General features: G+C 38.6%; 1 protein-coding gene across 5 annotated transcripts in view; it reads right to left on the reverse strand.

Moving 5' to 3' along the window:
• Positions 1-11,376: 11,376 nt before the first annotated feature.
• Positions 11,377-25,349, reverse strand: part of FAM3C (FAM3 metabolism regulating signaling molecule C) — a 53,777-nt gene continuing 39,804 nt past the window's right edge. For all 5 annotated transcript variants that reach the window (XM_069588274.1, XM_069588276.1, XM_069588275.1 and 2 more), the window contains 5 exons: positions 25,223-25,281; positions 21,220-21,270; positions 19,030-19,114; positions 14,445-14,571; positions 11,377-13,857 (listed from right to left, as the gene is read on the reverse strand). In XM_069588274.1, the coding sequence (XP_069444375.1) occupies positions 13,768-13,857; positions 14,445-14,571; positions 19,030-19,114; positions 21,220-21,270; positions 25,223-25,281 (412 nt within the window). In that variant the 3' untranslated portion in view covers positions 11,377-13,767. The remainder of the gene's footprint in view (positions 13,858-14,444; positions 14,572-19,029; positions 19,115-21,219; positions 21,271-25,222; positions 25,282-25,349) is intronic.

Here is a 25,349-nt window from a genome sequence, read left to right on the forward strand (position 1 = left end):
GAGCAGCTCCAGGCTCCCCTTTTCTCAGCAACATGGCTGTCACAGGTCCTTCCAGATATAATACTCTTTTGGGGCTTCCCTGATGGCTCAGCAGTCAAGAAATCCCCTTGCAATTCAGCAGACACAAGAGGTGCTGGTTTGAAACCTCCGTGGGGAATATCTCCTGGAGGAGGAAATGGCAACCGTTCCAGTATTCTAGCTAGAAAAAAATCCCATGGACAGAGAAGACTGGCAGGCTACAGTCCATTCACTGGCAAAAGGTCAGACACGACTGAGCATTGGCACAGGCACGTTCCCATTCTAAGGAAAGAGGTTCTTTATTCGTTGCTCCAGCACAAGAGAGAAGGAATGTTTATTTCCCAGAATGCCCAGCAAAAGTCATCACTGACTTTGATTGGTTGCTGTGCCTATCCCTGAGCCAATCAGAATGGTCATTGGGAATTGGGTTTTGATGATAAATACACTGATCATTTTAAAGCAATCAAGACCCACGCTGGGAAATGGCTGTGGGGTTCATTCCAACTAAATCCACATAGTTTGAGAATAGGAAAGGGATGACTCTACAGAGAAAACCCAGAGTGTATATTACCATAAAGGGTCCTCTATGCCCAGACTCTCTCTCAGTTCTAGTCATGTGTTTAGGAAACATTTTAATTTTCTGAAGTATAGTGAGTACTGATGTGTTTGGTTTTACTTCAGATGTGGAACCAGAAAAGCTTTCCATCAAAATATTTGTTTATAGTCGGTTTGGTGAGCTGCTGATACTTTTTACATCACCTTCCAAATTCCTCATCAAATACTGAGAATTAAACCCACCATTTGGAGCCAGTTAGTGATTGAGAACACTATAATCCACTTAGCTGACTTGAGGAAAGAAAAATTCAAATCATATCTCCAGGAACCATCTATATTCTGCAAAACAAGACTTTCTTAAGGAAAGTTGGCCAAGATGCCTTTTTTTTTTTTTTTAAATTTCAGTTTCAGTGTAGACCAGATGTAATAATTCATGACATTTCTTGGAGTAGAATAATAAGGTAAACTGAGAAGGACAGATGGGTGGTCCAGCACAAAAGGAAAAACAGTGGTACACCAAGGACTCAATTCTTTTGAAAAAGAAAATATTAGTAAACATTTAGATAGCACTTATTATGTACCAGACAGTATTCAAGATAAATCATATATATTAAGACATTTGAGCCTCATGATAACCTCATAAAATAGGTACCACTCTTGTAGTCCTCACTTTACAGAAACAGACATCGTAATGGTGAGCTAAGTAGCTGGCCCAGGTCACACAGAACAGGCTGGCTTCAGAGACTGTTTCCTTAACCATCATATCATTATGGTGCCTCTCACAGCAACAAAATAGTCAGTACAGAGTTTACAGTGTATCATTTAAAGAGTTTGGGGATTTGTAAATATAATGACAATTACAGGATGTTCCTCCCTGGTTTGATTATATAAACTTGGTTGAGAAGCTGGAGAGAAGTGATGGGAGAATTGAGTTCTTAGAATTCACCATGAAATATAATTAAAATACACTGCCTCTGATTTCTAAGGTCTAAGTGATTTAAACTTCCCTCTAGTTTAGATCCCAGTGTGGCTAACAGTTGGATTATGCTTCAAGAGCCTAACAATCATTCCAAAGGAAATGACTAGGGGTGAAGATCAAACTAATTTAGTGTGACATTATATAAATATGTGCATCCTTTTCATTGTTGTGCTTACAGCCAATTGTTACATAAGGTGCTATTTTTAATAGACAGATGAAATTTACTTTTGGCAATGGTTTACATCCACATCCAAGGTAAAACCACTAGAGATGGTTTGCATGATTAAAATCCCTTGAAACAAAATCATGCTAGAAAAAGCAGCCTTGCCCACTGGTTATAAAGGGAGAGTGATCATAAATGTGGACAAAGTCAACACAAAGTCTCACATGTGACTTTTAAATTCACAGAAAAAGTGAAAGGATCTGATTTGTGTATGAGAATTGGATGAGCAGGGAGAAAGAGGGGTGTAGGGCTGCCTATTTCCTTCTGTTAAAATACCATTCTGAACCCTTGGGTGATTCACTTTCAAAGAGACTGGGAAGCTTTTTCTTCTGCATGTCAGCAACAAATAGCTGTCCATGATCATGGCCCATATCCACCTGGCCATGTTTAACCAAGAAAGAGGCAGGGTGGCTCCCAATAGCCCCTAATTACTCTTTGATGAAAGAAGAATGGGCTTCCCAGTTGGTGCTAGTTGTAAAGAATCCACCTGCCAATGCAGGAGTTGTAAGAGACTCGAATTCGATTCCTGGGTTGGGACGGTCCCCTGGAGGAGGAAATGGCAACCCACTCCATATTGTTCCCTGTAGAATCCCATGGACAGGGATTCTCTAAGCTTGGTGGGCTATAGTCCTTAGGGTCGCAAAGAGTCAGACACTACTGAAGTGACTTAGCATGCTTGAACATAAAGGGGGAATATCACTAAATTCAACTGCATATTTAAACATACCTTGCATATTTAAACATACCTTGATGTCTTCATAAGCCAATGATAGATATAAATAAACAAAATGTAAGTCAGTAATTACCTTTTTATTTCTAGTACATCTACAATTTACTTTTAAAAAAATCTTTGAAAATTTTTGTATTGTTTTTATATTTTCTCCAGCTTTATTGAGACAAAATTGACATATAATTTTGGGTAAGTTTAAAGTTATATCCATTTCAATTGTTTAATCTCAAACTTTCTGACACACAACACATTTACACATTTTTGTTCTTCACAAGGCTCTATGGAAGCCAGACAAGAAGTAGCATATAGCATAGAAGCAAAAGGGGGGACTGAAAAAGTGAATGTGATAAATCCTCTTTCACATTTCTGATATGTATTACATTCAGGTTTAACACTTTTACAAGCTGAAAGATAAATTTCTAAGAAAAATTCTCCCCTCTGCTGGTTTGAGCTCTTTTTCGTCACCCAAACGCCAGATTTATCATTTCTTGAGAAACTACATCTAAAATTCATTAACTAAATATAGGAACTACTGTCTCAAAATTTTAATTGTCACAAACGCCTGTAACCGTGCCCATGACCCACTCTCCCAGGGCTCAAGAACTACAGGGAAATGTCTCCAGGGTATTTTCGTAATGGGGTTTGTTTTTCTTCATAATGGGATTTTAACGCTTCTTTGCAAGGTGTTAACAGTTCCGCAAGAAATGGCTTTCAACTCCATTCCCAGGCCAAAGGTTTCTATAGAGTCAGGCATTAGCTCATTTACTGATCTTAAATCTCAGGTCCTTATACTTGAATCTGGGAAAGGTGCACTCCCCTCGGTCAAGGGGACACAGGCTCATTCCTCACAACTCAGGAAATCCTCACTGTCTGCTCTTAACTACAACCCTCCGGGTACCACTTCCCCATGCCTGAACATATTTCTAACTACTCCTCAGCATCATTTGCTTTCACATCTCTCCTCTGCTCTGAGCTTGACCTGGAGACATTTCTTTGAAATTCATTCTGTTCTTGCCGAACAAAACACACTCCTTCTCTAAACAAGTTCCCACTACACAGGGATACACAGAAACCAGTTGTCAGGTGGCCATCTCATTCCACTGGTGATGCAGAGGGCTAAGACTGGCAAGGAATTCCTGGCCCCAGCTAGTTCATCTGAAGAGGTGACATCTAAGCAGTAGCAACAGCACTTGTGTGGTAGGTAGACAAGCAGGGCTGCATTTGAACCCATGATACATGGCTGAAAATGTGTTTGAAAGTCAAATGAGTAAATTTCAAACAACAGACTTGTGAGGAAAGTGTTGATCCCAGAAACCAAAAAAAAAAAAAAAGAAAAGAAAAGAAAAAAAAAGGGTTTCAAAGTTCCCATTCAAGATTCCTCTCTTGTCCAGGAACTGCCGTGTGTGGTAAGAACCTTCACAAGAAGCCAATGCTAGGGTCAAGGGGGTCCGCCAGATCTCAGCATCTCCTCTGACCTGATGACAGTCCCAGGAGATGAGTGGAGTATTTGAAGGTTTTTGTGTCTCCCATCCTGGAGCTTCAGCAGACTGTCCTCTAAGACTCAGCTGCTGCCACAGGAAGGATCAGAAAACATGCCTTGCCTCTGGCTGAAGTCACATAATTTCACATACTCATGGGGGCCAGCATGTGGAACTGTATCATGTGATCATCTGAAAGCTAGTTGCATGGAAATACACAAAAGCTTAACTTCTGCCTATGAAAGGGAGTTTGGTGTCAGTGTGGGTAGAGTGGAAGTGAAAGTGTTAGTTGCTCAGTTGTGTTCGACTCTTTGAGAGCCCATGGACTGTGGCCCACCAGGCTCCTCCCACCAGGCTCCTCTGTCCATGGAATTTTTAAGCAAGAATTCTGCAGTGGGTAGCCATTCCATTCTCTGGGAAAACCTTCCCAAATCAGGGATAGAACCCAGGTCTCTTGCATTGCAGGGAAATTCTTTACCATCTGAGCCACCAGGGAAGCCTTAGAGTAGAAGGGTAGGTAGTATATAGTCAAGAGCTTGGAGGTCAAGGAGAACCTTAGGTGAAGAGCTGTGTCCTATCTGATGATCTTGCTATCCTAGTCATTTACGCGGTCCCCGTCTGGCTTGGTGTCTTGGTCTGTACGGGCTGCTTTAACAAAACACCGCAAACTGGGTGGCTTATAAATAGTACCTGTATTTCTTACAGTTCTGGACACTGGGGAGTCCAAGATCAAGGTGACAACAGATTCAGTGTCTGGAGGGCTATGTCCTGGTTCACAGATGACCATCTCCTCACTGTATCCTCACATGGCAGAGAAGCCCAGCCAAGAAGCTCTCTGGGGTCTGTTTTATAAAGACAATAATCCCATTTGTTAGGGCTCCACCCTTATGATTTAGTTCAGTTCAGTTCAGCCACTTAGTTGTGTCTCACTCTTTACCATCCCATGAATTGCAGCATACCAGGCCTCCCTGTCCATCACCAACTCCTGGAGTTTACTCAAACTCATGTCCATCCAGTTGGTGATGCCATCTGGCCATCTCATCCTCTGTTGTCCCCTTCTCCTCCTGCCCCCAATCCCTCCAAGCATCAGAGTCTTTTCCAATGAGTCAACTCTTCCCATGAGGTGGCCAAAGTATTGGAGTTTCAGCATTAGCATTGGTCCTTCCAATGAACTCCCAGGACTGATCTCCTTTAGAATGGACTGGTTGGATCTCCTTGCAGTCCAAGGGACTCTCACGAATCTTCTCCAACACCACAGTTCAAAAGCATCAATTTGGTACTCAGCTTTCTTCACAGTCCAACTCTCACATCCATACATGACCACAGGAGAAAGCAGCATTGACTAGACGGACCTTGTTGGCAAAGTAATGTCTCTGCTTTTGAATATGCTATCTAGATTGGTCATAACTTTCCTTCCAAGGAGTAAGCGTCTTTTAATTTCATGGCTGCAATCACCATCTGCAGTGATTTTGGAGCCCAGAAAAATAAAGTCAGCCACTGTTTCCACTGTTTCCCCATCTATTTGCCATGAAGTGATTGGACCAGATGCCATGATCTTAGTTTTCTGAATGTTGAGCTTTAAGCCAACTTTTCCACTCTCCTCTTTCACTTTCATCAAGAGGCTTTTTAGTTCCTCTTCACTTTCTGCCATAAGGGTGATGTCATCTACATATCTGAGGTGACTGATATTTCTCCCGGCAATCTTGATTCCAGCTTGTGCTTCTTCCAGTCCAGCGTTTCTCATGATGTACTCTGCATAGAAGTTAAATAAGCAGGGTGACAATACACAGCCTTGACGTACTCCTCTTCCTTTTTGGAACCAGTGTGCTGTTCCATGTCCAGTTCTAACTGTTGTTTCCTGACCTGCATACAGGTTTCTCAAGAGGCAGGTCAGGTGGTCTGGCATTCCCATCTCTTGAAGAATTTTCCACAGTTGATTGTGATCCACACAGTCAAAGGCTTTGGCATAGTCAATAAAGCAGAAATAGATGTTTTTCTGGAACTCTCTTCCTCTTTCCATGATCCAGTGGATGTTGGCAATTTGATCTCTGGTTCCTCTGCCTTTCTAAAACCAGCTTGAACATCTGAAGTTCATAGTTCACGTATTCCTGAAGCCTGGCTTGAAGAATTTTGTGCATCACTTTACTAGCATGTGAAGTGAAGCGAAGTGAAGTCACTCAGTCGTGTCTGACTCTTTGCAACCCCATGGATGGTAACTTACCAGGCTCCGTAGTCCATGGGATTTTCCAGGCAAGAATACTGGAGTGGGCTGCCATTTCCTTCTCCAGAGGATCTTCCCAACCCAGGGATCGAACCCGCATCTCCTGCATTGCAGACAGATGCTTTACCGTCTGAGCCACTAGCGTGTGAGATGAGTGCAATTGTGCGGTAGTTTGAACATTCTTTGGCATTGCCTTTCTTTGGGATTGGAATGAAAACTGACCTTTTCCAGTCCTGTGGCCACTGCTGAGTTTTCCAAATTTGCTGGCATATTGAGTGCAGCACTTTCACAGCGTCATCTTTCAGGATTTGAAATAGCTCAACTGGAATTCCATCACCTCCACTAGCTTTGTTCGTAGTGATGCTTTCTAAGGCCCACTTGACTTCACACTCCAGGATGTCTGGCTCTACGTGAGTGATCACACCATCATGATTATCTGGGTTGTGAAGATCTTTTTTGTACAGTTCTTCTGTGTATTCTTGCCACCTCTTCTTAATATCTTCTGCTTCTGTTAGGTCCATACCATTTCTGTCCTTTATCAAGCCCATCTTTGCATGAAATGTTCCCTTGGTATCTCTAGTTTTCTTGAAGAGATCTCTAGTCTTTCCCATTCTGTTCTTTTCCTCTATTTCTTTGCACTTATCACTGAAGAAGGCTTTCTTATCTCTCCTTGCTATTCTTTGGAACTCTGCATTCAGATGCTTATATCTTTTTCTCCTTTACTTTTCACTTCTCTTCTTTTCACAGCTATTTGTAAAGCCTCCCCGGACAGTCATTTTGCTTTTTTGTATTTCTTTTCCATGGGGATGGTCTTGATCCCTTTCTCCTGGACAATGTCATGAACCTCTGTCCATAGTTCATCAGGCACTCTATCTATCAGATCTAGTCCCTTAAATCTATTTCTCACTTCCACTGTATAATCATAAGGGATTTGATTTAGGTCATACCTGAATGGTCTAGTGGTTTTCCTCACTTTCTTCAATTTAAGTCTGAATGTGACAATAAGGAGTTCATGATCTGAGCCACAGTCAGCTCTCGGTCTTGTTTTTGCTGACTGTATAGAGCTTCTCCATCTTTGGCTGGAAAGAATATAATCAATCTGATTTTCGTGTTGACCATCTGGTGATGTCCATGTGTAGAGTCTTCTCTTGTGTTATTGGAAGAGGGTGTTTGCTATGACCAGTGCATTCTCTTGGCAAAACTCTATTAGCCTTAATCCCCTTCCAAAAGCCCCAGCTTTAAATACCATCACACTGGGGATTAGGTTGCAACATACGAATTCTGAGGGGACACAAATATTCAGACCATAACACTTGATATGATCGGGTTGGAAGAAAAAAGAGGCAGCCACTCTATGGCTGAAACATGACTAGCATGTAAAGGCGATGGCACCCCACTCCAGTACTCTTGCCTGGGAAAAGTCCCATGGATGGAAGAGCCTGATGGGCTGCAGTCCATGAGGTCGCCAAGAGTCATGCATGACTGAGTGACTTCACTTTCACTTTTCACTTTCATGAACTGGAGAAGGAACTGGCAACCCACTCCAGTTTTCTTGCCTGGAGAATCCTAGGGACGGAGGAGCCTGGTGGGCTGCCATCTATGTGGTCACACAGAGTCGGACATGACTGAAGTGACTTAGCAGCAGTAGCAGCAGCATGTAAAGGACAGGGTCAACAAGAAGGAAACCCTAATGGCTTCATTTAAAGTATCACCGACTCTTTGCAACCCCATGGACTGCAGCTGACACCAGGCTTCCCTATTCATCACCAACTCCCGGAGCTTGCTCAAACTCACATCTATTGAGTCGGTGATGCCATCCAACAATCTCATCCTCTGTCATCCCCTTCTCCTCCTGCCCTCAATTTTTCCCAGCATCAGGGTCTTTTCCAATGAGTCGGATCTTCGTATCAGGTGGCCAAAGGATTGGGGTTTCAGCTTCAGCATCAGTCCTTCCAATGAATATTCAGGACTGATTTCCTTTAGAATTGAGTGGCTGGATCTTCTTGCAGTACAGGGGAATCTCAAGAGTCTTCAACACCACAGTTCAAAAGCATCTATGCTTTGGTGCTCAGCCTTCTTTATGGTCCACCTCTCACATCCGTACATGACTACTGGAAAAGCCATAACTTTGACTAGATGGAACTTTGTTGGCAAAGTAATGTCTCTGCTTTTTAATATGCTTTCTAGATTTGTCATAACTTTTCTTCCAAGGAGCAAGCATCTTTTAATTTCATGGTTGCGGTCACAGTATGGGCTGATTATATGGAAACTAGGAGCTTACAATGAAGGGAATATCTTTTGCCAACTGAGTTTCAACTTGTTCTTTCAATAGTTGATGCACTCCAGTGATGGGCATGATTTCTATAGAGCTGAACAGTGAGCTTAGCAATGGCAGCTCGCTGTACCTGTGAAGTAGCTGTAGGTCTTGGCTGTGTTTTATGCTTATAAACTACCCGTGGAACAAACCCCAGAGAAACCTCTCTTTTGTTTCTAAATGTAGGGCTGGCAATTCCTATTCCTTTCTGAGGACTCCTAGAATCTGAGACATTGTAGTGTTGAAAGTATGTCCTTAATTCAGTTGCCCTTGGTACTCTAACCCTCCCTGGATGGGGGAAGGCTCTGGGGCAGGATGACAGATCTGCCTGCCAATGCAGGAGATGTGGGTTCGATCCCTGGGTTGGGAAGATCTACTGGAGAAGGAAATGGCAACCCACCCCATATTCTTGAGCCTGGTGGGCTACAAGCCATGGGGCCAGAAGAGTCGGACACGACTTGGTGACTAAACCACAAGAACACTTGATTTTACTGGAACCTCAAGAAAGGAGACAGGGTCAGGGAAAGGAACAATGAGAGGCTGAGGCCAGGTTAAATTGAGGGAGCTTTCAAACTGAATGCTCTATAACAATCTAGAGGGGTTGGGATGGGGTGAGAGATGGGAAGGAGGTTCAAGAGGGAGGGGACATATGTGTACCTATAGCTGATTCATGTTGATATACAGCAGAAACCAATACTGTAAAGCAATTATTCTTTTTTTTTTAATTCTTTTTATAATTATTATTCCCCATCCTGAACCTCCCTCCCACATCCCTTCCCATCCCATCCCTCAGGGTCATCCCAGTGCACCAAGCCTGAGCACCCTGTCTCATGTACTGAACCTGGAGTGGCGATCTATTTCACATATGATAATATACATGTTTCAGTGCTATTCTCTCAAATCATCCCACCCTTGCCTTCTCCCAAGAGTCCAAAAGTCTGTTCTTTACATCTGTTATCTCTTTTGCTGTCTCACATATAGGGTCATCATTACCATATTTCTAAATTCCATATATATGTGTTAACATACTGTATTGGTGTTGTCCTTTTTGACTTACTTCGTTCTGAATAATAGGCTCCAGTTTCATCCACCTCATTAGAATTGATTCAAATGCATTCTTTTTAATAGCTGAGTAATATTCCATTGTGTATATGTACCACAGCTTTCTTATCCATTCATCTGCTGATGGACATCTAGGTTGCTTCCATGTCCTAGCTATTGTAAACAGTGCTGCGATGAACATTGTGTTACATGTGTCTCTTTCAGTTCTGGTTTCCTCGGTGTGTATGCCCAGCAGTGGGATTGCTGGGTTGTATGGCAGTTCTATTTCCAGTTTTTTAAGGAATCTCCACACTGTTCTCCATAGTGGCTGTACTAGTTTGTATTCCCATCAACAGTGTAAGAGTTTCTTTTCCTCCACACCCTCTCCAGCATTTATTGTTTGTAGACTTTTGGACAGTAGTCATTCTGACCGGTGTGAGATTTTAGGTACCTCATTGTGATTTTGGTTTGCATTTCTCTAATAATGAGTGATGTTGAACATCTTTTCATGTTTTTGTTAGCCATCTGGATGTCTTCTTTGGAGAAATGTCTGTTTAGTTTTTTGGCCCATTTTTTGGTTGGGTTGCTTACTTTTCTGGAGTTGCTTGCATATTTTTGAGATTAATTCTTTGTCAGTTGCTTCATTTGCTATTATTTTCTCCCATTCTGAGGGCTGTCTTTTCACCTTGCTTATAGTTTCCTTCATTGTGCAAAAGATTTTAAGTTTAATTAGGTCCAAGTTTTTTATTTTTTCTTTTATTTCCATTACTCTGGGAGGTGGGTCATAGAGGATCCTGCTATGATTTACATCAGAGTGTTTTGCTAAGTTTTCATCTAGGAGTTCTAGTTTCTGGTCTTACATTTAGATCTTTAATCCATTTTGAGTTTATTTTTGTGTATAGTGTTAGAAAGTGTTCTAGTTTCATTCTTTTACAAGTGGTTGACCAGTTTTCCCAGCACCACTTGTTAAAGAGATTGTCTCTTCTTCATTGTATATTCTTGCCTCCTTTGCCAAAGATAAGGTGTCCATAGGTACGTGGATTTATCTCTGGGCTTTCTATTTTGTTCCATTGATTTATGTTTCTGTCTTTGTGCCAGTACCATACTGTTTTGATGACTGTTGCTTTGTAGGATAGCCTGAAGCCAGGCAAGTTGATTCCTCTAGTTCCATTCTTCTTTCTCAAGATTGCTTTGGCTATTCGAGGTTTTTTGTATTTCCATACAAATTGTGAAATTATTTGTTCTAGTTCTCTGAGAAATACCATTGGTAGCTTGATAGAGATTGCATTGAATCTATAGATTGCTTTAGGTAGTATACTCATTTTCACTATATTGGTTCTTCTGATCCATGAACATGGTATGTTTCTCCATCTATTTGTGACATCTTTGATTTCTTTCATCAGTGGCAATTATTCTTCAATTAAAAATAACTAAATTTTAAAAAAAATCAAGGGAGCTTTGAGGGAAACAGAGATTACCTAGCTACTGACATGTAACGACCAAAACCCAGGTATGCAACAGAAGAGTCACCCTGGGAAGAGACAGCAAAGGAATGCTTCTGAGGAATGCTTAAGAAAAAGTAAATTCTGGTACTTTATCCTACAACTCCTCATTTACATGAGGAGGCCCAACTGAAGAGGTTGAGTGGCAAATCTTTTTCCTGATCAACACAGCAGTTTTTCCCCTTTCATGTTCATTTTTTAAAATACTCTAAATGCATTTTTACTTTCAACTGCTTTCCTAACTGAACACAGCACATTTCTCATTCTTTCATTTAAAAATGGGGCATGTCAATGAAATTGAATGAAACTATCATCTTTGTGGAGGGGTCAATTTATTTATAATATGTATAAACTAAGTATAAAGTGCATTTCAGGCTAAAGGCATTGAGCTTCATCTGGCAAAAAAATTACAAAATATCATATAATTCATTTGAAAATGAATACAACATAGAAAGAACAATGATAAATTTTAATCAAAGTCAGGAATATAAAGATTCTGGCTCAATTTTTCTTTAATTTCCCCAATAACACTTTTTTTCCTACTGTCTTTGCTGTATTTTAACAGGCATATCATAATAAACTTTTCTTGGGACTGCATCTATCTATGATTACAAATAAAAAATATACATCCATAAGTCCTTAAACACCATTTAAAAGACCAAAGTGTTAATGCCAAATTTCTTATTTTAATGAAAATTCTGAACACTAAATGAGCATTGTTGCATTTACAATGCTGATTTTTAAAAGTTATCTGAAAGTAAAATACAGTAAAATTATTGCTTTCAAAGTTATGTTGACACAAACCATACAAGACAGAATTGAAACAATAGCAAACTGCATGAAAGCAATTAAATAGCCAATCTTTTGACATTTTACACACCTTTATAAAGCTATCATGTTAGTCCTTATCTTGAAATAGAAGTCTTGTCACCTAGATACTTAAATCCTATTTATGTTAAGATATATCCTGAGGATATTAGTGTGTTTAACCACAGGAGTGACTTAAATTTTGCATGTTAAGCAGGACAATAAAACCTCAATGTGAAGTTCTGTAGGTATATTACTTTGCCAGATAATACAAAAAAAATTAAAAAAAAAAACAAATGCAAAACCAAGAATATTTATTCTCATTACTTGAAAAAAAAAAAAAGCAATACTTATTTCACAAACCCTGGAACTGTAAAATAGCTGTTTTTTAAATTTACAGAATCACAGGAAGTATTTGAAATGCTAAAAGATACATGCTGAAAGTGATTTACTGTATCAGCACCAAAAATCTGAAAAGTTTACAAAAATTGCTTAGAATGTAAGGTGCATTGATTCATGAATTACATTCAGTTTGAGGGAAGAAACAGTACCCCCAAACTCATTGATATTTAATAACTTCTAACTCAGTTTATAGCAAAATAAAAAATACTGCTTTTAGTTTTTCTTTATGTAAGGCATCTAAAATTTAGATCCAAAATTGAAGTGCTGCCTTTTACTGTGAGTGGCAGTTTGTTCATTACATTTTTTATGTTCTAGCTTAAGATACTTCACACATAATATTTAATGCCCTAAAAATATTCTAAGAAACTTGAGTCATTTTGTGAACATCTGAAGTTAACAAAAAAGTTGGATTTTTTATATTTTTAGGTAGAATTGGGTATGAAGTCACTGTGTATCAAATAAAATTATTTCTTAACTGTTATCAGTCCCAATCAGTTCATTAGGACTTTTTTATTGATAAATAAATATGTTGTTTCTTTTCAGGCAAAAATTACTATCAGGAAGTCAGATGAAAGTAAATACAGAATCTCTGGAATTACAATCTAAAATCATTGTGACATTAAAGTGTGCCTCTTTCTAAACCACTTGGTTAAGGCTGAGAACAATTAAATAAGGAAAACTTAGGCCAGTAAGGTTCTAACTGTACTGATATGCTGTCCTGAATGACCTACTAAGGCTGGGGAAGGGACCTGGCCAGATTCCTCAGCTCTGGGGAGTTGCCCCCTCCTGCCTCACTCTGAATAGCTTATGCAAAATCAAGTTATTCGCACTGCTAACACAAAATCCATCAAACTACAGTTCTGAATGTCATCTACATTTATATATTTACTTTGTACTGTATACATTAAACAAAGAATTCTGTTGTGCTTTTCATGTATTTGATATGTTTTCTTATTTTATTTATAGGTTTCTTGGGAAGGGAAGAAAAAGACTAAGAAAAGAAATACAACAGGGGAGTCAGACTGTAAAGTAACATTACACACACAACTAGCCCAATATCTTTTTAATTTAAAAGATACCATCATCAGAAGGCAATATACATATATATATGTAAAAGAAAACAAAGTCTGCTCCCTAAAATCCATATCATTCCATGATAGATTTTCACAGCGACTAGTATATATATCAATATATTTTTCATATCTGTTCAGTTATCCATTGGTATGCTTTTAGAATTAAAAGATGCCATTAGCATCATGGTCTGAACATTGTACCATTAGAGAGATGTGCTTGAAAATGGTTCAGTGATTTGCTTATGCTGATGACTATTTACAAAGACAGCTATTTACGTCAGCAATAAATAATCCTGATATCAAAAGAGATAATGGACATGCACACACCGAGATGGCTGCATGCTCTTAAAATATTTACATGTGGTTTTTCTGGTAGAGCTTTCCCACTAACAGTGAAAGTGTGCTCCCTTCAGTTTTCTCCAAGTCAGTCTTGCTTCTGGGGAATGCATCCTTCCATTTCTACAACTTCGGGCCATCCTTCGTATTTATTTGTGTCCTTATTGTTCTTTATGTGCTGTTGGAACACAACCACAGTATAGTACTTTAGCAAACTGCATATCTGCAATAACATAATTAAGCATACTCATTTCAGTAACACTTCTACTAACATATAAACTAGTGTTCAAGATATTAGATGAGCAATGCCTGGGGTATGGCATACACTGGCAGACCTTCAAAGAAGAGCTGAAAGAACAAAACACCACAGATGGTCTTTAAAGATCCTTTGTAAGTCAAAAATAAGTTTACATTCTATTAAGTTCTAAAGTATTTCTGTACTTCACTGATTCTAATATCAAAAGTTCAGCTAAAATTTTTAGCTGAAAGGTCTTATGATACAAGTAATCATAGGCCAATGCATTGTCACATAGGAAAAAAATTTCATGTATAATTAGACAATTTTTTTAATTTTAAAATTAAAATAGTGTCATGATTATTCCAAATAACTGATTGCCAGGAACCTATGGAAAATATGGAAACATATTATGGAAACATATTTAATGTCTGCTTTATCTAAGTTGCAAATAACTGGGATAGGAATACATACTGTATGGTTTCACACAATTGCTGTTGCCCATTAATTATGAAGTCTGAGACACTAACCTGTTCAAAAGGGCTTTTTGTCTTAATGCCTTTTCCACCACAGAAGACCCAGTTGTCTCTGAAACCAAGATGAGTAATAGATGTACTCCCCAGTTCAGCAATCAGCCGCCGGGCCTCATCATTGAGTCTTGAAGAGAGAGAAAAAGAATGATACAGTAAATGTAGTGTACTGTATGTGGTCTAACGAATACTGATACACTTACAATATTTAACATACAACCATGAAATAAATGAGAAAACCCTGGCTTAAATAAGAGAACATAAAAAAATAAATTTTATCAGAGTAACATTCCTACTATTTGAAATCTTTAATGATGAAAGTTATGAAATCTAGCAAATAAATTTCTAGCTTATGCTATTTAGAAGTACCTTTTATGTATCTTAATTTCACAACAACAGTTCATTTTCATCTACATTCCATCAAATAAAAATGGGAAACTGTCATTTTTGTCAGTAGGTACCTATTCAGGCTAATACAAGCTCTTAAGTAGTCAACATCTTTGTAAAATTAAAAATCACTTTAAATCTCCACTACAGTCTTTATAAATTACATTTGAGTAGAATTAAGGTAAGTGCTAATAGAAATCTGGATGTTTCTAACACTATGTTTACTTATATCTACTTCATAACAGTACTTTTTGCCTGAAGAGATAATAACACATTTATCAACAGGAAAGTCCTGATTACTGATTGGGACTGATAACATTTAAAAAATAATTTTATTTGACATACAATGAGTTTATACTCAATTCTAAATGCAAATATAAGAGACCTGACTTTATCTGTTAACTTCAAATGTTTGCAAAATGACTCAAGTTTTTCAAATATTTTTAGGGCATTAAATATTTTATGTGAAGTATCTGAAACTGGCAAGACAGTTCTCATGTAACTAACCTGAAGATAAACAGGATACTTTATGTTAAAAAAAAAAAAAAAAGCTTCATGAACAGGATAGAGCTACATATGTCATTAGCCTTTCACAATTAGTCACATCCAGGGGGCAGTGAATCTGTTTTAACCACAGCTTGGGCACTGCTGCCCTCCTGGGAAAGGTCATAAGAATCAGTGAGAAAATCAGGGGCAGCCCTGGAATACTAAGTCTTTCAGATTCATAACTATATCAAGTGATGCATTTATAACCAAGGGAAATCAAAATAAATGAAATGGCTGTGCAAAAGGACCAGGGAAGTCTGTTTCTGAAGATTCTGACAACTTCACACACAACTACACGTACTTGCGTCTGGCTTTCTCCCCAAAGTGGGTCTGTAGCTGTATTTCTTGTAATCATCCTTACATGAATTGCTATCACTTTCATTCATCTGCTTACTTGGTAAGCAATTTCTGTAGGAGATGGACATCTCCTGAAAGTACTATATGAACTGTTTTCTTGTTTCTGAAGTGTTCGTATGTCATGGATCTGCAAACTATTACATTCCATTCTTTAGTTTATTCAAATGTTCTACTGCTGGCCCCTTAATTAGAACATTTTACTAGTATCATCAGTGCTAGTAGTGAGTTTTGCTGCTTTATCTACAATAAATGGTGCAGAGCAGAGGTCATGCTTACTAGGGCAGCCTAGTGACAACCTCCTGGAGGAAGGCCTATGGGCTTCAGTCAGTTACATCTCAGAAAAATCACAAATTGCATCTCAGGGTGCAGGCTTCAGGGCTGCTTGTAAATAGCTGAATGTTAGGTTCACAAATGCCAAGAGATTGCTTTATATACAAAAAAATGCCTTCACAGTAGGTGTTTACCCAAATGCAGGCCTGGCCCCATGCCAGAAGTACCTGCAATTTTTTCTTATCTAAAAATTTTTACAATTAAGAAATATAATGAAGGGCAGTCTTTTCCTTCTGGATTTCAAATTTCAGAAATTGTTTTGATCTGCATGAATAAACTAACCAATCTAGCAGCAATGGGAAACTAAGCTTTTCATTTTGATTCTGCTCATCTTTCCTTACTTTCCTTTGAGAATACCTTGAGGTCCTAAGCAGAAAAGGATTACTACAGCAGGGCTTAGAAAGGCCTAAGAGCAAGACTGGTCCTTGACTGGCTCTGGAAGCTTGGATTTGGGGAGGGTCCCTCCATTCCCAGAACTGATCAGGATGGCTCTCATGTGTCTAAACTGTGCAAACAAAGTAGTTTATGCCAAACATCTACTTTCTGGCTGGGAATCTGGAATTTGGGGATGTATAAGGCAGACGGTGCCTCATGACCAGTTCCCAGTAAAAACCCTGGGCCATGAGCTCTAATAAGCTTCCCTGGTGGACAGCATGTCCCCGTGTTTTCACAATCTGTTGCTAGAGGAATTAAGCATGTTCTGTGTCACTCCACTTGGGAGAGGACTCTTGGAAACTCAGGCCTGGTGCCCTGGTTCCCTCCAGACTCCGCTCTGAACTAGCTGCCCTTCGTGGATTCTGCTTTGCATCATTTTGCTGTAACAAATCATAGCCCTGAGTGAGCAGGTCTATAAGCCGAGTCCTGGATTCCTCCCAGTGAATAATCAAACCTGGGGTGGGCTTGGGTACCCATGCCACATGTCCCTGTGTCTAGATAACTACAAGTTTCTAACAAGACAACTTCCTCAACAATTTCTGAAGTTTTCTAATCTGCTTACGTAGAATTTGAGAGGTTTTATTATTCCTTTTTGCTATCTTCTATGTAACTAAGTAAAAGATGATTTCATGGCTCAAAGAAAAGTTGAAAACCATGCTACACAGCCAATATTTTGAGTGCTTGATATAGCAGATGTCAAAATATCCCATTTCTTTAAAAGGTAGTGCAGTGTGAGATGCAGTGGAGATATATAACTGACCCTGGAACAACCTGGGTTTGAACTGCCAGAGTCCACATCTATCCCATGATGGGTTCAAATTAAGAAAAGGAAGTGTGCAAAAATACAAGGCAAACCATGTTACTAATGACAACACTTTTAATACTACTACCAGGAAGACCTGAGTGCTCAAAATGAGATGAGGTTCATAAAATTACTTAAGGCCACAGAGAGAAATTTTGCTACCAAGTATAAATAATGAAGGGATCCACTGTTTCAGGAGAATGATAGGATATCGAGATCAAAACACAACTGTCTTTTCCAGGGAGGCAAACATTCTTTGATCAACATAAAAAGGGAACAGTGGCTCAGGAATGTCCATATTAAGTACTTTATATTTAAGCCTCGAGGCCCACATGTCACACACTTAAATTCTTAAGGGACTTGTTAATATAATCTTCAAGGTAATGTCAGTTATTTTAGAAGCATCATGGAAAGTGAAGATGTTGAGACGTTAAAAGTTAAATATTCCAGTTTTTTTTTTAAAAAAGGAAATTTTTAAAAACAATAGTTCAATAAAACTAAATCTAACTCACAGCAAAATTTTAGAAAGGATTACAAGAAGGAGGTCCTGTGAGTATTAAAGAAAGAATAAGAAAATAAAGAGAAAGAGTAGTAGGAAGGGGGCTGGATTAATAAAGCAAAGTAAACATCATCTCATACTTTCAACTTTAAAAGGAGTTTTGGGGCAGTAAGCCAGGGTATTATAATTAGCATCATCCACAAATTTCAAGCAGGCATCTGACAGTCTCAGAAAATTAAATAATTAAACAGCAACTGGACAGTATGATTATTAGAGTACATTGGAAATGGAAAAGTTGTTTCTGCAGCTGATTAATAGATGAATCCCTTAGAAGTGGTCTCCAGTTGGTGGCACACTGCCTGTAGTAAATATGTTTGTCATTGCTGACTTAGATTTAGAAATATGAATGACTCTGGAGAGAGTACAAAGCCTAGACAATGGAAATCTCACAGGACATATGTCAGCATCAAGACCAAGTGGGCCAATAACAGCAAAATTAAATTTAATGAGGATATATGAATACAAAGTCTTCATTCACATTAAACGAAACCAAGTTCTGAATGGGGAGAAAGACCAGACTTGTCAGTGATTTAAAAAAAAACCTCGGAGATCAAATGAAGAGACCTGAGATTTTAAGCTGACGAACACTGTGACGTGACTCCCTAAAGAACATGAATGCAACGCTAGTCTTCATGAACAGACCGTAATTTCTTAAACATGGTGAGTGAGCACCTCCACTGCACCCTGTACTGGCCAGACCACTTCGGGAACACTATGTCCAACTTGGGGCTTCATTTTAAGAGGGACAGTGATCACCTAGAGAATGCCCAAGAAATGCACCAGGAGGGTAAATGACCTAGAAACTTACCACGATAAAAGATTAGAAGAGCCATTACACTTTTAAAGGACTGGGGTTTCACAGGACAGATACACTTTGGGAAATGCCGTTAAGAAAATGGTACTGAAGAATATTATTGTCAGAGAAAACAATACACAGTTGTTAAAAATAGAACATAAAAGAGTATAACAAACTTTATGTACAATGTGACTCTAATTTCACAATCACAGATGAATGATAAAAAGAAAGAAAAATTTTAAAAAGTTAACAGTGTTTATCTGAAAGTTGGATTACTTGACTGTTTTATAAATTTTTTCATTGAAAAATGTATTGCTTATGTTATTATAAATTATAGATCTGCAAAGTTGTGTAAATTTTGAAATGTACATACTTGGTTGCTCCATCATCATATGTTCCCATTAAGACTATTGTTCCATCTTGTATGGCCTTCAGAAACTCAATAAATGGGGCCACATCTGAAAAAAAACAGAAAGGGTTAAGTGTTTTTGTTTTTTTCTTAATGACTAACCATCATGATAACCTCTTGGAACTTAACAGTACAAAAAATGAAGTGTTTGTAAACTGATAATTTCTAATGTAGAGAAACCAAAAGAGAGACAAATCTTATGAACAGGATAAAAATTAAGTTTCACATCAATTTAAAATTTCCCAATTCTGATTCACCCTGTGTGTGTTTCATACTGATATTCCAGGGACTAAATGAAAAATCCATAGCATATTAAAGTATGACATGATTTCAAGTAAGAAATTTAGGAGACAGGAGAAAGGTTCATGGACTTCCTGAGTATATGTAAAGTTGTTTGCACAGATACTTTTCTAAAAAAGAGAACTTTTATTTACTGCACAACAGGATCTATAATTTAAAAAAATAATATAAATATGTGCACAGCTGACCCTTGAACAACAGGGGTTTGAGCTCAGAAGTCCATTTATACACAGATTTGTTTTCAATAAGTCCTACAGTACCATGTGATCCTCATTTAGTTGAATCCAAGGATGCAGAACTGCAGGTATGGAGGGCCAATTATGGAACTTGAGCACTTGAAGATTACGGGCTATCTGTAGAGGGTCCTGGAACCAGTACCCTGCAGATACTGCGGGACAAGTGTACATACATCCATAGTGATTTAAGGAATCTTCTGGGAATATCTACTTACTATAAACTAGGGGAAGAAATGTAAGCTAGTTATCACTAAAAGTCAAACTAATTAAGGCAAATACTGCAGTCATTACCTGCTTCATCTGCTTAAGTATTAAGATTCACAAAGGATTAAACCATGTCAGTGACTATAACTAGTGATACCAAAGAGGCTGATTGGGAACTATCAATACAAATCATTCTACATCTTGAACTCCTCACAATGTCAGATTCCTATATGCCCAAGTCTAATACAACTTCAAAACTATTCAGTTTTTTTTTCCACAGCAAAGATTCCAAAGATTTCTCTAAAACTGGATTCTATCTTAAAATAATAGCATTTTTAATTCAGAAAAAAATGTAACAGAGCAGCTAACAAATCACTTCCATTTAAATCCAAAGATGGCAACTACTTCTAAATTTGAGGGGTATTTTCAGCAGTAGTTTGCTGACCTGAGATGAAATACCAGAGCTTCTGGTCACAGTTTATAAGTTTTCCATGTGATAAATTTTGGTAGAACCAATTATTCCTTTAGAATCTAAAACTGATGGCATATTTTAAGTTGATATACATTTTGACAACATGAAAAGTTCTGATCTCATTTAAAAAATAAATAATACAGGGCATCTCATTACAGGCTGAAGAAATATTAGAAAAGCTTAATGGTCTGAGAACAAGATAAAATCGGGAAGCCTAACAACTGCTGGCTTCCAGGGAATTCATAAAGTGGATGAGGAGGTGCAGGGGAGAGCCTCAACTTAGAAAAGAATCAACAGTTAAATCAGTGTTGGCTTTCCTTTAGACTTGAGGAAGAAGTCTGTCTCTTTCAGGCACCATCTTCTTTGAGGTGCCAGGTCCTTCCCCTCTGCAGGCTGGTGACTAATTTCCACCTGCTCCTTGGAACTGCCAAATTAGGAAGATTATCTGTGGAGTGCTCTGAGTACAATAAACTGGAAAGAAAATTCTACTCCTTGTCTCAAATAATCATCTATTTGAATAATAATCCTGGTTATGAACTTAGTATTAAGATTGAAAATTTTATGCAAAAAAATCAATTCAGTAAGGTAAACACGATTACACTGGTTAAGCCCTTCTTCAAATTACTTATTCTTTTTTTTTTTTTTTTTTTAGAAATTTCAGACAGAAACCCAAAGCAGCCTAAAGCTTTGAATTAGTTGTCCTGCAGAAAACAGGACTCAGACTTTAACAAATCTCAAGTGTGATTATACACATCACCAACAATTTTTATAAAAAAGCAAAGTGTATGCAGTATGACCAATCATTTAAATATGAGCTGGACATTCAGTGAAAAGAAACAAAATGAAAACAAAATAGTACCATTATTTTCTCATTAATGCACTACATTATATTGGTATGATTTAGTGCAAGCAACAGAACAGTTACACGTAATTCATACTTACTTCCTCCCCACATGTCAAAATATCTGGTGTCTATTAGTTCTCCCGTTTTGCCTAAAAGAGATTGAATTCATAGCAAATTATGCAACTGAAATATACTGTACATTGTATAAGACATATGATCTTGTCCAATGTGAATCCATTAGCAGAGAATTATTATGACAAATACTTAAAATTTGAATTACATGCATCTAAAATTTTTTTCTAAAAGGGTAATTTTTGAATAGGACTTTCTCATTAGTTTTGTAAGTTGAAGAGTAGCAAACAGAAATTACTACTGACTTTAGACAATTCAAATTCATCCTTATGTGTTACCATCTTCCCTTATTTAAAAGTTACCCACAAATACAAAAACCTTAAAAAAAATAAATAAATGAATCCACGCTATTTTCTATTAAAACAATCTTGCAAAAAAATGTATTTAATTTCTTTTTAAAACGTTTTTTCGCTATCAATTGGACAAATATGTATAGAATCTTTTTTACACAGGAAAATGCAGAAACTAGAAACAAAAATATCTCTCTCATTGTGAAAGCTATAGAAATTATTTTCCTACAGTATGAACTAGAGAAGTTGGGTGCGGATTCTCTTCTCCCTACACAGTTTCAGAGGGTGACTTGCCAAAAAGAGAAGTATGCAGCTGGGTCTCATTTCACAGCTTCATATATTCAGATGTGATTTTTCAAGAACACTTGAGATGTTCAAGATTCAGTGTGGACAATACTGAAAAATTACAACTGACTCTGACTCTTCATTCAGCCCCTCACCATACGAAATAGTCCACCACCTTCTGTCAGTCTATATACCCGCATTCATGTCAGTCTATGTCTCATTCAGTTCAGTTCAGTTGCTCAGTCGCGTCTGACTCTGCAACCCCATGGACCGCAGCACACCAGGCCTTCCTGTCCATCATGAACTCCTGGAGTTTACTCAAATCCATGTCCATTGCGTCGGTGATACCATCCAACCATCTCTTTATCTGTCGTCCCCTTCTCCTCCTGCCTTCAATCTTTCCCAGCATCAGGGTTTTTCAAATGAGTCAGCTCTTCCCATCAGGTGGCCAAAGTACTAGAGTTTCTGTTTCAACATCAGTCTTTCCATCGAACATGCAGGACTGATCTCCTTAAGGATGGACGGGCTGGATCTCCTTGCAGTCCAAAGGACTCTCAACGGTCTTCTCCAACACCATAGTTCAAAAGCATCAATTCTTCGGCGCTCAGCTTTCTTTATAGTCCAACTCTCACATCCATACATAACTACTGGAAAAACCACAGGCCTGACTATACAGACCTTTGTTGGCAAAGTAACGTCTCTGCTTTATAATATGCTATCTAGGTTGATTATAACTTTCCTTTCAAAGAGTAAGTGTCTTTTAATTTCATGGCTGTAATCACCATCTACAGTGATTTTGGAGCCCCCCAAAATAAAGTCAGCCAGTGTTTTCCCATCTATTTGCCATGAACTGATGGGACCGGATGCCATGATCTTTGTTTTCTGAGTGTTGAGCTTTAAGCCAACTTTTTCACTCCCCTCTTTCACTTTCATCAAGAGGCTTTTTAGTTCTTCTTCACTTTCTGCCATAAGGGTGGTGTCATCTGCATATCTGAGGTTATTGATATTTCTCCCGGCAATCTTGATTCCAGCTTGTGCTTCATCCAGCCCAGTATTTCTCATGATGTACTCTTCATGTAAGTTAAACAAGCTGCTGCTGCTAAGTAACTTCAGTCATGTCCGACTCTGTGCGACCCCAGAGATGGCAGCCCACCAGGCTCCCCCGTCCCTGGGATTCTCCAGGCAAGAACACTGGAGTGGGTTGCCATTTCCTTCTTCAGTGCATCAAAGTGAAAAGTGAAAGTGAAGTCGCTCAGTCATGTCCAACTCCTAGCGACCCCATGGACTGCAGCCTTCCAGGCTCTTCCGTCCATGGGATTTGCCAGGCAAGAGTACTGGAATGGGTTGTCATTGCCTTCTCCGAGTTAAATAAGCAAGGTGATAATATACAGCCTTGATGTACTCCTTTTCCTATTTGTAACCAGTCTGTTGTTCCATGTCCACTTCTAACTATTGCTTCCTAACCTGCACACAGATTACTCAAGAGGCAGGTCTGGTGGCCTGGTATTCCCATCTCTTTCAGAATTTTCCACAGTTTATTGTGATCCACATAGCCAAAGGCTTTGGCATAGGCAATAAAGCAGAAATAGATGTTTTTCTGAAACTCACGTTTTTTTGATGATCCAGTGGATGTTGGCAATTTGATCTCTGGTTCCTTTGCCTTTTCTAAAACCAGTTTGAACATCCAGAAATTCACACACAGTTCACGTATTGCTGAAGCCTGGCTTGGAGAATTTTGAGCATTATTTTACTAGCATGAGAGATGAGTGCAATTGTGCAGTAGTTGGAGCATTCTTAGGCACTGCCTTTCTTTGGGATTGAAATGAAATCTAACCTTTTCCAGTCCTGTGGCCACTGCTGAGTTTTCCAAATTTGTTGGCATGTTGACTACATCACTTTCACAGCATCATCTTTCAGGATTTGAAATAGCTCAACTGGAATTCCATCACCTCCACTAGCTTTGTTCACAGTGATGGTTTCTAAGGCCCACTTGACTTCACATTCCAGGATGTCTGGCTCTGGGTAAGTGATCACACCATTGTGATCATCTGGGTCATGAAGATCTTTTTTGTATAGTTCTGTGTATTCTTGCCACCTCTTCTTAATTTCTTCTGCTTCTGTTAGGTCCATAACATTTCTGTTCTTTATTGGGCCCGTCTGCCTGAAATGTTCCCTTGGTATCTCTAATTTTCTTGAAGAGATCTCTAGTCTTTCCCTTTCTCTTGTTTTCCTCTATTTCTTTGCACTGATCACTGAGGAAGGCTTTCTTATCTCTTCTTGCTATTCTTTGGAACTCTGCATTCAGATGCTTATATCTTTCCTTTTCTCCTTTGCTTTTTGCTTCTCTTCTTCTCACAGCCATTTGTACTGCCTCTTTAGACAGCCATTTTGCTTTTTTGCATTTCTTTTTCTTGGGGATGGTCTTGACCCCTGTCTCCTGTACAATGTCACAAATCTCTTGTCCAGAGTTCATCAGGCACTCTATCAGATCTAGTCCCTTAAATCTATTTCTCACTTCCACTGTATAATCATAAGGGATTTGATTTAGGTCATACCTGAATGGTCTAGCGGTTTTCCCCACTTTCTTTAAGTCTGAATTTGGTAATAAGGAGTTCATGATCTGAGCTACAGTCAGCTCCTAGTCTTGTTTTTGCTGACTGTATAGAGCTTCTCCATCTTCGGCTGCAAAGAATATAATCAGTCTGATTTTGGTGTTGACTATCTGGTGATGTCCATGTGTAAAGTCTTCTCTTGTGGTGTTGGAAAAGGGTGTTTGCTATGACCAGTGTGTTCTCTTGGCAAAACGCTATTAGCCTCTGCCCTGCTTCATTCTGTACTCCAAGGCCAAATTTGCCTGTTACTCCAGGTGTTTCTTGACTTCCTTCTTTTGCATTCCAGTCCTCTATAATGAAAAGGACATCTTTTTGGGGTGTTAGTTCTAAAAGGTCTTGTAGGTCTTCATAGAACCATTCAATTTCAGCTTTTTCAGTGTTACTGGTCGGGGCATAGACTTGGATTACCATGATACTGAATGGTTTGCCTTGGAAACGAACAGAGATCATTCTGATATATTACGTTAGGATTCTAATATCTGCAGCAAGAATTCATCAATTGTTAGATAATGTTGTATCCTGACAATCTCATGGGAGGCTCTCTATACACTGCACAGCAAGTTGGATGCTTCCAAGAGAACGTGATGTAAACACTGAAATGCAGTGTCTCATCTCTATTCATAGCTGATGTTGTGGGAGGGTGGGGGAGAGCTTTCATGTCAAGCTTTACTCTTTCTTACCTGATCTTGATATAAGAGTATATTTTGGGCCATATAAATATACCTATATACCACTATACCTTTATATCTACCATATCCATAAAGTAAAATAATTACTCTTACCATTTACCAAGGCAACATTGATTCCTCTTCCAACATTATTCTTAACACCACTCATTAAACTGAAGGGGGAAAAGTTAAGACAAATTTAGAATTAGGTATTACAAATAAACATCCATTAGGGAAAGCC

The sequence above is a fragment of the Ovis canadensis genome, chromosome 4, assembly GCF_042477335.2.
Source record: "Ovis canadensis isolate MfBH-ARS-UI-01 breed Bighorn chromosome 4, ARS-UI_OviCan_v2, whole genome shotgun sequence".
Lineage (NCBI taxonomy): Eukaryota > Metazoa > Chordata > Mammalia > Artiodactyla > Bovidae > Ovis > Ovis canadensis.